General features: G+C 41.3%; 1 protein-coding gene across 1 annotated transcript in view; it reads right to left on the bottom strand.

Annotated features, from left to right (window-relative positions):
- Window positions 1–11,441: 11,441 nt before the first annotated feature.
- Window positions 11,442–13,627, bottom strand: part of ATP9B (ATPase phospholipid transporting 9B (putative)) — a 172,921-nt gene continuing 170,735 nt past the window's right edge. Inside the window, exon 30 of the mRNA XM_050915840.1 lies at window positions 11,442–13,392. Coding sequence (XP_050771797.1) covers window positions 13,256–13,392 — 137 coding nt within the window. The 3' untranslated portion in view covers window positions 11,442–13,255. The remainder of the gene's footprint in view (window positions 13,393–13,627) is intronic.

Genomic DNA, 13,627 nt, shown 5'->3' with positions numbered 1-13,627 from the left:
GGCTGGCTTTGATCCTAACTCCCAGGCCAACTTTGTGCAACCCTGCCTACTCTGGCTGTCCAGGGATGCCACGGACCTCGGCTAAATCCTGTTTCTCACAGAAATGCCCCATGGATGAGGGGTTTCTGAGAAAACCTTCCATCAGCTTGGCAGAGCCAGAAGCTTCTCTTTACCAAGGGGATCATGAAAGGCTGGCAAGAGACCGGGCTTTTAACACCTTAAATTTTATCTCCCTCATTCTTTTCACACCATATTTCATGCACAATGGGTGTTTTCTTTATAGGGATGATTTGGCTGAGGGGACCAGCATCCTGAAATGGATTGCCAGACTGCTATAGTTTGGTCAAGGATGTAAGTGTTTGGTTCTTCATGTAGCAAAATGACGTACGAGCCCAATGCCTTTGTTCTATTAGCTAATAGTAGCATTCCTGTTTTGTGACATCCCTGCATGCTGAAATAGCTAGCTTGAAGAACAAATGCTGAAAATTAAAATCTTCTTGAGTCGTTTCCTCATTAGCAGCCTGCCTGGCTAGACTCTACCTTATTATTTTTTGCTGGTGTGTAGCTGTAAAGAGAAAACCAAGGAGAAAAATAGGCAATTAAAATGCATTAAATTGATTTCCAAATGAGTATGCAGATCCAGAAAGTCTCAGGAAGAACCCCATCTCTTCTCTTGCATCTGTTGCCGTATGTGAGAGTGCAAATTCGCTAGCAACTAGAACAAGGCACATCATTGCAAACATTAGCAGGGTCAAACTTCTATCTAGGATCCCTCAGTCAAGTCTCTGAAAACCAAATGTGTTAAGTCATTGCAGTTGCTTGGCAAGCATTGCAGAGCAGCACTTTTCAAAGGCCATGCAAAAGTTTTTCAGGATGAACCCCTCAGCCCCAGCAGTTCAAACATGAGGCTCTCAGCTCTGCAAAGCCAGAGAATCATTTTCCTCATCATTAAGAAAAATACCAGAAAGCACCTCACGATTCCTCTGCTCTAAACCATGTTCCAGCGCAACAGTGAAAGTACAAGTGTTATGAAACCACACAACCTCCTGATGCCAGGCACTGGATCTGCTCTGTGGCTGAGGTCTCATCAGCAGACCATTCCACCTCAAGTTAATGCAGATATACCAAACGCAAGCCTGGAACAGTTAAATAAAAACCATGAAGATGATACAAATGAATCTCTTCCTCTTCTTTGCTTCCAAGACTTTCCTCTCCCTACTCCCTTCCTCCCAAGAGTCCAATTAAATTTATTTTCAGGTTGCTTTTTAAGCACACTAAGTAAATTACAAAATTAAAGAAGCCTCTCAGCTGTGGTGTGTGAGAAGGAAGCTCCCCACAGATGTGTGTGGTGCAAGGGAAAACAAACTGCATAGATAGATACATGCAGACAGTAATGTCTTTGTTAAGCTAAGAGGTAGAGCAATGGCAGAACCACCTGCCTGACCTACCGATGCAGGCTGGATCTATCCACCAAGCTTATTCTGGTGAGGGCAGGAGTGAAAAGACAGACCAAAGACTAGGGCTGAAAATTGATTCACGGGACACTTTGGGACTTCTGCTGAAGAATCCATTGCTAGAGGTCAGTCTTTGAGATTAAAGCCACTTACATTTACTAATGAAGTGCTGCTGCCTGCTTGCTGCCCAGGACTGATGCATTGAGCAGCCTGCAAGAGCTGTGCCACAATGAAATACTTTTCTTGGTGTTTCTCAAGTTACATGAGTCAAAGCTGTCAAGTCTGGAAGTCTGGGATTTGGCTCCAAGTTTTGCTGGCTGCACTCCAATAAATGGATGCAGACCGATTTTACAGAAGTGGCTAGCAACCTTTAGCAGGACAAAGAAAGGCCATTCCCACCCATGCATAGCTTCTGCTCCCACCCCTGGAAAGCTCCTCCACTTGTCGCTGGGCTGCAGAGGTCCAGTGCTGCATGGAGCTCTGGTCACTGCTCTCTGAATGCCAACAGGTATAGAGTGACCCAATGGATTAGACAGAAAGAGGCCCCAGAAATTGTGCATGCATGGGCGTGCGCACCCACATACACACCCACCCCCCACCTCCCCCATCTCCTCCATTTGGAGTTCATGGCTGGCTAGACTTGGTGACCTCAGGGTAAAAATTTGTCTTGAGGAGGAATCTGAAGGTGGTTCAGGGTGACTGCTGCCTGGGCACAAAGCCCAGTGAAAGACACCTCTTGTATCCTGGGATTGGCTTGGATGAACAGCCAAGTTAGGGTTTAAGGCTGGTATCAGTGGTAGATCAGAGGAGGGTAAAAGCAGGGTAGTAAGAGAACAGCTTGGGATAAGTATGGAGGGGCCAACACATGAGCTCCCAGTTCCGTGATGAGGGTCTTTTGGGAACATCAGTGTGATGGTCTGGAGTGCGGCAGGAGTAGGCAGGGGAAGGGCTGCCAGGACATTGGTTCACAGACCCAACCATGATGCTGGGTCTGGCACAGCAGTCCTGTGGACTTCGATGATTCAGAAGTGGAAGGGAAACGTCTTGCTGAGATGAAACATCCTGCCCTGCTAGGAGCACGGGAATGTGTTGCTTCTGATGGTGGCTGCTACTGGCTGGCAAATCTGGCAAAAAGTGGTTAATGTGGGCCTTGACATGAAGTCTGTCCTGACCCAGCTGTCTCCATGGCTACTGAAATGCCATCCATAGGTTATCACAGTAAACGCTACCTGGGATATTTTTCTCTTAAGGGCTTTTTCTCCTCCCTTCACCCAATTAAAAGTTCAATAGAAACTACAAACTCGCTTCAAAGAGTGAAGGCTCTGAGTGCCCAAGACTTTCGTTTGAAGCCAGCCTAGACAGACTGCTGTTAGAAACCCCTCCACCTTTCAACACCCATGCTGATAAATTAGCCTGTCAGGTGGAGACTGCATCCCCAGCAGCAGACGTTGGGATGACGGTGTTTGACAATGACTGCATTGGAAATAAATCCTTTCCATGACAGTGATTTCTGTCTCGTCTGGAAGATTTAAGACTAAGCCATTAAGGAAACTTTTCTTTCCCATACTACTGAAACACAATTTTAGAAAACGGGCACTGTGTGCATTGAAATAAGGGGATATTTTTGTTGTTATGAGAGTGGGTGCGGGATTTTACTTATTTGTTAGCTTCTACCGCCCTCTTCTGGCTTGTGTAAAAATACCAGTTTTCACAAGAAACTTCCTGCAATTCCCTTAGAAATAAAATAGTAAGGCAAACCCCCCATATTTATTGATGTTGACTCTGACTTAACCGCATCAGTCATTCAAACAGAACCCAAGCCCATTTTTGGAAAGCACGGATGCTGAATGAGAAGAGAAAGGATGCAGGTCCTGCTTCTGGCTGGGTTAAAATGGAGGGTGGCATGTGAAACTGTGCTGGCATGGAGAGTTGTAGAGTCGTTCTCTCTCTCCGCCTTTGACTCCCTAGCACTAGTTTACAGCTATTTCAATCATAATGCTGTGCTAAGAAACTTCAGTTCTATCGATTGAGTTCCACGCTAATCACCTCTGATAGTGTGACTGTGCTTTCCATCGACAGGATTAACAACAAGCGTTCAAGCAGTTCGTGTACTGGAAGACAGGCAAAGCAAAGAACCGATAGCCAGGCTCTGGCAGGGGAACTCAGGGGGCAATATAAGGGTGCAGAGCAAGAGGTAGGACCCATTCAAAGCAGTACCAAGCCAGGGCACCAAGTCAGAGCTTTGAGCAGCACAGAAGCCCCTGTAGATGTATTTCCTATACTCAGAAGTGCACATATTTGCCTAAGAGTGCAGTAATCAGGAGAATGAGAAGAAAATTGAGTGACAGGTATAGAGTTACACTGAAGTTAACCAACTAACTTCTAGAGTGACCACTCCTGAATATAGGCAAAATCACGCTGTATTTTCATGAAAAACATTAAAACACAAGTGAAGCAATCCCGAAGGCAAAGTGCCACTCAAAAGTAGGATGACCAAGTCTCAGGTTAAAAGTGAAGTCCTTCCTTCACGCTTTGTGTAAATGACACCATCAAGCCCCCATATACCCAAGATTTTAAGTCAGCAGGTTTACGACCTTGATGAAAGCTCTGCCTCCTTATAAGAAAAAGGTACCATTTCTTTCCTCCCAAGTCACTTAGGCGAGGTCCTAGGACCTTCCTTCTTACACACTGGCTCTACCCCCATCTCATTATTCTTGCCATCTTTCCTCACTTCCATCCATTCTCAGTGATGGCAAAACCTACTCCCTTGTCATCTCTTAACGGGTAAAGGGGCTCTTTCCCTCTCTCTGAATAACCTGTATCATCTTCTCCAGCATCCTGCTCAGGGCCCATAATGTGATACCAACAATGATTATCTATTTGTTGCTCCCATACTCTTCTTTTTATTCCCTTCTGACTGATCATTTTGGTTGACCAGCTTGAGATCTGACAAGAGACTGAAGGCTTGAACAGTGACTACTTAGCACTTTTTTGAAACCAGGCTCCTACTCACAAAGCAAACATCTTAAAAATAGTAGCATTTAAAAATCACCAGTCACTTCTGGAGACCCCCTCCAACTGGGAACAGAAATTGTTGTATGGGCGAAAACATGGAAACTATTAGTCTTCCCCCTTCATCCACCTCACATCTCTTAAGTTCTTAGTTCCTGCCTCAAGTTTTTATATTCTCATTGAAAGTTGCATAATATGAAGCTGATTAACTCTGCTGTATTCCAGACTCGCAAGCAGCTCCTGTTTTTTCTTTTTCTTAAGAAGAGACACAGTTCCCACATTTTTCATGCCTTGGAAAAGTACCAAACCAGAAAAGGAGGGATGCAAAGTAGAAGAGCTGGGAGATGTCTGGGACTCAAACAGGACTGGCAGGTAACAAGAAAGAGTATAGAGAGGCCTTTGTTTTTCATGTTTTCCTTGAGTTGCTGGAGGGCTCTTTATCTGGTGTCTTCCCTCCAAAATTTCTCCCTTAGCTGAACTGGCAGTGCATGTGCTGAATTCAGCTTGCCCGAAAGCTCAGCCACGAGCAGCTGTTTGGTCACCCGCTTCACATGATCACGAGTCTGTCTTTCATGGAATTTGTGTCCCATCTTTAAAAATAAATACAACACAAATAAATGAAGTCTTGACTATAGTCACCAACCCTAACCCACACGCAGATGTGACTACGCTTGAGTCAACAGCTACAAGATCAGCAGGCTGCAATTTCAAAGAGGCCCTAGACGCGCAGGTTACTCAGAGGAGGAGAAGGTGCTGAGGAATGGCTGGGGCAATGAAATGATCTACAAGATGTCTTGCAGGAAGACCAGCTCATGAGGGACACCTCCTGATGTCCCCAGGGTGGCTCCAAGTGGCTTGCTATGAGTGCAGGGTCTGGCTTCAACCTGCGTCAAAGCAGCACGTTGTGCTTAGGGGATGTACCTCCATGCCGAGCGTTGGGTAGCACAGGCCCAGACAGACAAGCCCCACAGACTTGGCTTAGGGCTTCTTCAAGATAACTACAAGCAGCCTTCTGATTTTTCCCCGATGGACTGGGAGTCACTCCCTCTGCTAACCATAGCAGGCAGCAAAGGAGCTGGGTACAGGGTAAAACAAAAAGAGCAGGAATTGAACACTTTCTAACAGTACACCCTTTCCTGCCACGCTGGTGAACCGCAGGTGGAAGCCACAGAGAGCTGCACTGACCCCACAGCATAGCACAGCCATGCACTGAGCAATGCAGTACAGGGTGGGGGGGCAAGGGCAGAGAGGATGTTTTTGTTGGGTCTGAGGCAAAATTAAGTTTCCCCACATGCTTTCATTTTCTTCCCCAGCCTTCTGCCTCTGAAGACATTTCCTGTGGCTGACCAGAACATGCGAAGTTCTGCAGTTTCGGACATCTCCGCTCCCATGCCCTGAGGTAGCTGCCTCTAGGGCAGGCTTTGCTTTAAGCAGCCTTTCCCTGATTCTCCAGCAGCAAACTCCATCACTCACCATGCTGGTACGTCTGAACTGGCAGAGTGAGTTACGTACATGTCAAGAAGAGAGACTCTTGCACTGCTGAGTACCAGATCAGTGACTCCGGCTGGCTCTGCATTACAGCTGAGCTATAACCTCGTTCTCCCACCTCACCTGCCATTTCCAAGTAATTGCTTTTGGACAGATGGTAAGCTAGTAGCATGGTTATGTGACTAGCAGCTTGGCTTTCTTCCCACTCCCTCCAAAAGAAATCTGCTTCAGCTTATACAGAGATAGCTTATTTTTCTCTGCCCTGCTTCCCTTCCAGTGCTACAAACCAGTTTACACAGAAGCCGATTCCTTCAACAACTGCAGAACTGCTCTGGCTGGGGCCTACTTACACCTGTGGCTCTTGACATTCAAATGGGCACAGCTGGACCAAAGCACGAAGGCACCACACCACTGCAGGGATGGCAGAGCCCATCCTGGTCATTCCTGCTCAGGAAAAATCTCTTCTAGTACAAGCAGGGCCAGACTTGATAGCAGAGCTAGGCAGAAATGCATGGCATTTTGACTGTCTGAAATTGTTTCTTTCAGACTTGTGTTCCTGAGATGGGTTGTTAAAAATGCGATTTCCCTCAGTAGTTCCAGGCATTCAGGTGTGGGTCATCTTAAAAGGCTTATTTTTCTGAAAATGTTACTGAACTTTTTTTTTTTTAAAATAAGATTGCCATGTGGGTTTTTTTTCCTGTGAAGTCCGCACAAGTTAAGGGCATCACAAACCCAAGTTACTGTGAGCAGCATATTTCTTCCTCCCCTCCCCCCTCTCCCTTTCTTTCTAAGCTCATACAATATAAGTAAGCTTTAAACACTTCAAGATACTTAAATTTTGGCATCCTTCACTATAACATCCAATTCTTAACAAATGCACAGATGTCCTCATATGTCGCTTTCAACTCTCAACCCTCCATCTATTATAATACCAAAAATAATGTAAAAGGACCTAGCAGAATTGTAACTAGCCATGCACAGGTAGGAAGGTAATGTGAAGGCCTCCAGCTAGGATTTTTTTAAATTAGATTTTTTTTTAATAACTTCAAATATTTTACTATTTTCTCACATGAAGAAGTTTATGCCAAAAATTGAAGGCACCTATAAGCAAGGCAAAACCACTACAGCCACAGGGTAAAAGTCTCAAAACCATTAAATCTTGTTTCCCTTCAACTCCTTCCTAGAATTTCATGGAATTGTACATGTTTGTCTGGTTGGTTGTGGATTTTTTTTTTTTTAAATCACAGATTGCCTACAATTGCTTTACTTGCATTTGGATAGGGATAAATATGTACTAGACCACGTCTGTGTCATCTACCTTGCTCATGACACTCAAATGGAAGAATTACCTCCTACAGCTAGGATAAACTCCATTCAGCTGGGATCAAGATAAGCAACAGACTTATATTCAAAGCACTGTCATGGAAGAGTCAGTATTCTGATAAAGGGAGAAGGTACTCTGGGAACCAGAAGCGGTGGGAGGAAGTGCGTATGTAGCTGGGTTCCTGCAGATGAATTTGGAATTCAATGGCAAGAGAAGGCAGCAACCAGTGATTACACTCAGGGGAGACAACAGCTCATCTTCCTCTACTGAGCACATGCAGCATAGAGGTTTTCCCCAAGGGAGCATCTTGACTGAGAATTCCCAGATTTCTCCTTCAAATAGGCAACAGATGATTGCAATAAATACAAAACATATGTACATGCACTTACCCTTTACAGGTTTGCTCATCCATTAACATCCCCCAGCCTTCCCATCCAAACGGCCAGGAATTCATTTTCAACAGACTTTTGAAGTAGTTATCTATAATTTGCTTCCACACAACATGTGTTTACTTTGCAAAATCAAATTCATGCTAGAACTCGGAGCAAAACACAGCAAAACAGAGGGCCCATGGAAAAAACTCGATGTGTACATTATAAAGAAACAATGGAAAGCAGTTCTACAAGTAAGAGTTACAATGGTCTATTTTGTGTACTGCTTGCTTAAAGCTACATGAATATTATAACCAAAGCTCTTTTTATTCTTACTGCTTTTGTCAAGAGAAGAGGAAATAAACATAGTTTACTGCTAGAAGAATAAAGGCAGGGCCATAAATACTTATCATGCATCATAGTTACAGAAAACAGTATCTCCTCTTCTTAGAGCAGATGATGATCTTTCTTATAGCTCAGTAATGCAAAAAGGCTAAGTACTCCTCAAACCCGCTTTTTTCTGAGCAATTTAGAGGTTTACCATTGCTGATTACGATCTCAAGTTGAAAGCATGCTAGAGGACAGGAGGAGACTACAACAAGGAGAAATCTCAGCTGCAGTTCTGCTAAAACCTGGTCAGGAATGGGAGAATAAAGTAGAATTTGTCAGCTCAACTGTGGAGTGCTTATTCTCGTTATTCTGTTCAAGGCATCCGGTTTTCACAACCTCTGCTGTAAAACATTTTGATCAAAACTACGTTTTTGGTCGATGCCGTAGTGAATAGGTCTTTCAGTGCAATTCCCTATTTGAGAAGGATTTTGTTAGCAATTGGCTGAGCAAATTCCCACTCACAATAACAGCTGTGAACCCTGCTGAGGGCATCTGTTGGGTAGTTAATACTCGCTGGGAAGTATCTCGCTTTAAGTGTGTTTTGTTTACAAAAGGAATTCCTACGCTTTTTAACACAGTGTTAAAGATATTGCGCCTCCCGTTTGTTTACATGTAATGTTCGATCCGTGTTGTCTTTGCTTACTCGTACTGATTTGCCTCCCTACAGGAGGCTAACATATCGAAGAGCTTTTTTGATTGCCTTCAAGTTTCAATTGAGTTATAATAATAACAGCCTAGATACAGAAAGGTTATTAAATGAAGTGTTGTAAGAGACTGCTGGACCAATTCTTTCCTTTCTAGCCAGCAAAAATAAGGAGAAACTCCATGGAAGCTAAAATTCAATAGATGTCAGAGTAAGCAGGACCTACAAGAATAGCTTCTGCAGCAGTAGCGAGAGCACAACAGCCACCTCTCCTCCTGTGGCTATCGCTTTTTAAGGAGTACTGTCCATCCAGACTCCACATACTCTGCACTAAATTCCTTCGCCCTGCAGGGGCTGTTGGAGCCACGTTAATACCTCTGGACATGTGGAGGGATGCAAGTGTGAAACAGATGCAAGCCTCTTTCAAGTTATCTTGCCAATATAAAACCCAGGAATACAAAGCTCTGCAAAAGGGGGAAAAGAGGTCACATTGGAGTATCTTTGTTAACAGCGCATCTTCAAAGCCTCTAAGGAAGTCTATACTGTCATTTATACAGTAAGCCCTTCCCCAGGCCTGACTTGCCATCATTCACGTGGTAAATATGCAAAGGCAGAAACAGTCCCAACCTCCAGTGATGAAGGAACCCTCCAGTGTACCCTATATGAGCAAGGCAGAGGTGCACATCAGTGTAGGGATGGAGGATGATCCCAGGAATGCACTGCCTAGCTCACCAGCACATCATCTGATACCAGTTCTTTCTCAAAATAATCTGAATACCTTGAGACAGCAATAGTGTTGCAGAGGAATATGGAGACTGTACTGCTTAAGCCTACTCTCTAACATGCACAAATGGGCATAAGTAAGAGCAATATATAGGGAAATCATCTCCTCTTCATCTACAGAAGTTGACCCCCATGACTAACTGCTGTTTAACTACGTATGTGAATATTAAAATTCTTGCTTAAATACCTGTAGAACTGGTGTCCAGTCTGAAAAGGTTCCCGACTACAGAGTTCCCTCTTGCAGACATGTTTCTGGAGACTGAAAAATGTTTAGGCTCACACTCTCTTGTGGACACAGAGTAGGAGGACATTTATAATACAGGTCGGCTCAAGTGGATGCTGCTCATCAAGATTATACACACTTTCTACGTACGTACAAAAGCAATCGCATATTTTTGGACAACCACTCAAATTTTAGGAAGAAAACAGGAGATACCACACAGCTGAATTCTGGTGGTATGTGTCAGCAAGCTCAGTTTGAACATAAAACCGCTGTTGTAAACACTCACATTCATGGAAGAGTGCTACAGATTTAATGTTAAGTATGCAAGGATTTAATTTTGGCTTCCATTTGCAAACTAATACCTTGTGTAGTAAAATGTTTTCCAGCAGTTACATGAACACATAAGTTTAGAATAGCATCAGAAAAAAAACAATATAATAATTACCAGTACTCCTTTTTTGCAGGATCTCTCCTTTTCCCTGTGTTCTTCCATCAAACTACATAGGAAATCTAGCAGATGTTTAGCTCATATGCTTATTAAACATGGTCCAAATAGGTCAGTATTGTTACGTATGTAACTTTGGTGAAGACATATTTCCTGTTCACATCTTGCTCCTCCATCCTATCCCAATTCTGAAATTGTTTTCCAAATATGTTTTCAAAGAGACATGATTACCATTTCAGAAATACATATCTGACGTAGCAGCTCACAAAAGTAAACATTTATTTACTACCAAATAAAACTAAGGTCCTTCTGGGTGTAACTTGCAGCTCCAAGGCCTAAATCTGTGCTTATATAAGGTGATCTGGTGCTCCAGACTTATTCCTGACGTATACTGATGTGAAATGACAACAGAATGAGATTCTTACGAAATAATTTATTCACCTGCACACCAGACATGTTACCATTCTAATCTGTTTTAAGAGCCAGGGATTGTGATGGTACTTAGCTTACTTTGTACTGAAATCCACAATACATTAAAGCTTTCTACTGAAAGATGTCATATTACAATACTTAAATTCTGTATTGATACCGTTACCTGTAAACTGCTGTGATATGGTAGTGCTACGCTTTTACATGGCTGTGGCTGAGTGCCATGAATGAACAGAAAGCAGACTTTACTGGTATACATAGTTTTGCAGTGACTGAACCTCAAAAGCAAGGTAAGTCACCTGAATCAGACTTCCGCAGTCTTCAAAATAAAGTGCTAGCTGAAACTAGACCTTTGCTGTATATTGAAAATACTCTAAGAAAGCAGGCACTCTAGAGAATTGACTCCACTTTTGAAAGCCTTATATCTGTGTGTAGGATCTATACATTTGCTGTCACACTAACCTCACAGTTTTAATGCTGAGGATTAATATATGTACACTATAAATTCTGTACACATGGATACGATTGTATTACGGTAACACACTATCACTTTCATACTGCTAGTTTAATTTCTGACTTTTTCCTCATTTTCTGCCTAATATCAAAGATGTGATGTATACATGAAGGATGATCAACTCTAAGCTTTTGCTTATCTACTGAATCTTATGCATATGGTTGGACAAAAAGGTCTGAAGAAAACATCAACGTTTCAGAACAAATGCACACTGGTGACTTTTCTTAATTGATTCAAAGTAATTATCACTTACTGGGAAAAATAAAAAATGAAAGCAAATCAGCAACAAAAATATCACAGGACTACACTAAAAATATAAACCAAGAATATCTTGCCAAAACCACATAAAATGAAGAAAGGCTTCTGCTAGTCTGCAAGAACAGTGACATCTTGTGGGGGTTTTACAGAAGTGAGTTTACAGAGGGACAGAGCAAACTAGTCTGCAATGTTGTGTAATTAAAAGAAACACTACTTCAGTAGTTTATTTAATACATATACTATTAATAACATTTGGTAGAAATTAGGCTTTATTGCTTTTATAATGAGGAATGAAAATTTAAAAAAAGCAGATAAATAGCTAGTAAGAAAAACTTTCAAAACAAAAATTAATGGAGTGGAGTTCAAATAGCTCTGCAGCAGTTTCCTCTGCTCTCCCAGGAAGTAGTTATATTTATCATTTAAATATTACTCATCCAATATAATAATGACATAAGGGCAAAGTTGTAAGAGACTAAACAAGGAATTATGTTGTAAAGGCATACAGTCAAAAATGACATCCATATTGTTTTTTAAAAACACACACATAACTATTTAATAAATAAAGCATGGATAGTTATGCTGTTCCTTTCCACTGATTAACAGACTATGCCAAATTCATTATACGTACTTCTTGAGAAAGCAAAGTTATATCACAATGGAAAACTAAAATAATATATCCTACTTTCCAGTACAGTATGCATGATTTGGACCCTTCAGATTGTATCAGAGTATATGAGTTTCTGGAACAAATCTTCAACCGCTGTAAAGTGTCACAACTCAGCCAAGATACTCAACTCTGACAGCTTACAACAAGCAAAAATGTTTTTGATTTTTTTTTTTTTTAAACAAGTTTGCACTCAAACTAAGTTATAAAAACATAACATTTACAACTTGGAAGATGATAGATTTTTCCTACCATAATGTTCATGTGTTCATCTTATTTTCTTTTACCTGAGTAACCTAAGTAAACAGATTACAAGGCAATTTAAACATATTAGCTAATACAAGGTTTACTGGACTTCTCATATATAGAAATGTACTTTGACACTATTTGCAGTTTTACAAATACAAAATGAATAAGATTTTAAAACATATTTACTAAGCAGCCATGTCTTTGATATCTGTACAGATCAATAGGTGCAGTGGAATTATGTACAGAATTTATCATTTCATTTTTAAACAGCTTTTGTGCAACCTGGCTGTAATGTGCATTTAAAGAACTGCTGTCAACATCACAGATCTGTAATTTACTGGTGCCAGAAATGGAGAGTACAGAATAGGACAACAGCTCCTAAAATAATACTGTGCTATGCAGACATCTGTACATAATTCGAATAGTGCATATTACTCAACGTCTGATGAGGAATAATAGTTAGCTGCTAATACAGACACGGGCATTTACAGGTATTAGGTTTGTTATAGTAAGTATGGACTAATGAACTTTTCCATATATAAACATTAAAGGAAAGGACTTGAATTAGGAAGTTATGTAATAATTAAAGAAGGGAAGTTATGTAATAGATAACGAAACTTTCAATTCAACTTGCAGAAGATTAGTACAGTAGGAAAAAATCCTTTACAGTAGGAAAAAATCCTTTACAGTAGCAATGAAACCATTCAGAAGCACTGTCAAATCAAAGGTAATGCAGTTTTATTTTATAATCATACCGACTGAAAGTAAAAAAAAAAAAATCAACATGAAGAAAATTTAGTTTATCTCTGATAGTCTTGTTAGTGTACTTCTGTGTTATTGTACCTGTCAGATGTTTCCTCCTCTTTTTGTGCTCTATTCACTCTATCACTTTTTTTTTTTTTATTTTTTTAATTTCTTTAGTCCAACATAAATCCATAGACACTAAAGCACAGTGAATGTGCAATTTGCAGACTGGTGTGAGTGAAAAACCACAGGAATATAATTACTTTATGAGGTAAGCTTGGAGTAACTTGGAGGAGAAAATTTGCGCTTCAAGTACTTCAGAATGTAAAGTGGAAGACAGCTTACAACAGTGATTGCTGACACTTTCCACAGGAAGGTCACAGTTGTGATAAAGGCAACATCTGCAGAAACAAAAAGGGAAAATAAGTAATGGGAACTGGTAACATGGCAACTGGAACTTCCATAGTGCAAAATCAAGAATACTCTCTTAATTGTTTGCTTATGCTATTGTTCAAGACCATGCAAAATTTGGGGGGAAAAAAAAAAAAGCAACAAAACAACAGAAAGAAAGTTAACCTGAACATTTTGGGTTTTTGCCAACTATTTTCTTTAGACAGGAACTTCAGAGTTCCTTTA

The sequence above is a fragment of the Gymnogyps californianus genome, chromosome 2 (genome assembly GCF_018139145.2).
Source record: "Gymnogyps californianus isolate 813 chromosome 2, ASM1813914v2, whole genome shotgun sequence".
NCBI classification, from domain to species: Eukaryota; Metazoa; Chordata; class Aves; order Accipitriformes; family Cathartidae; genus Gymnogyps; species Gymnogyps californianus.
The sequence above is the reverse complement of the archived record's forward strand: the minus strand, read 5'-3'. Positions and strand labels throughout refer to the sequence as shown.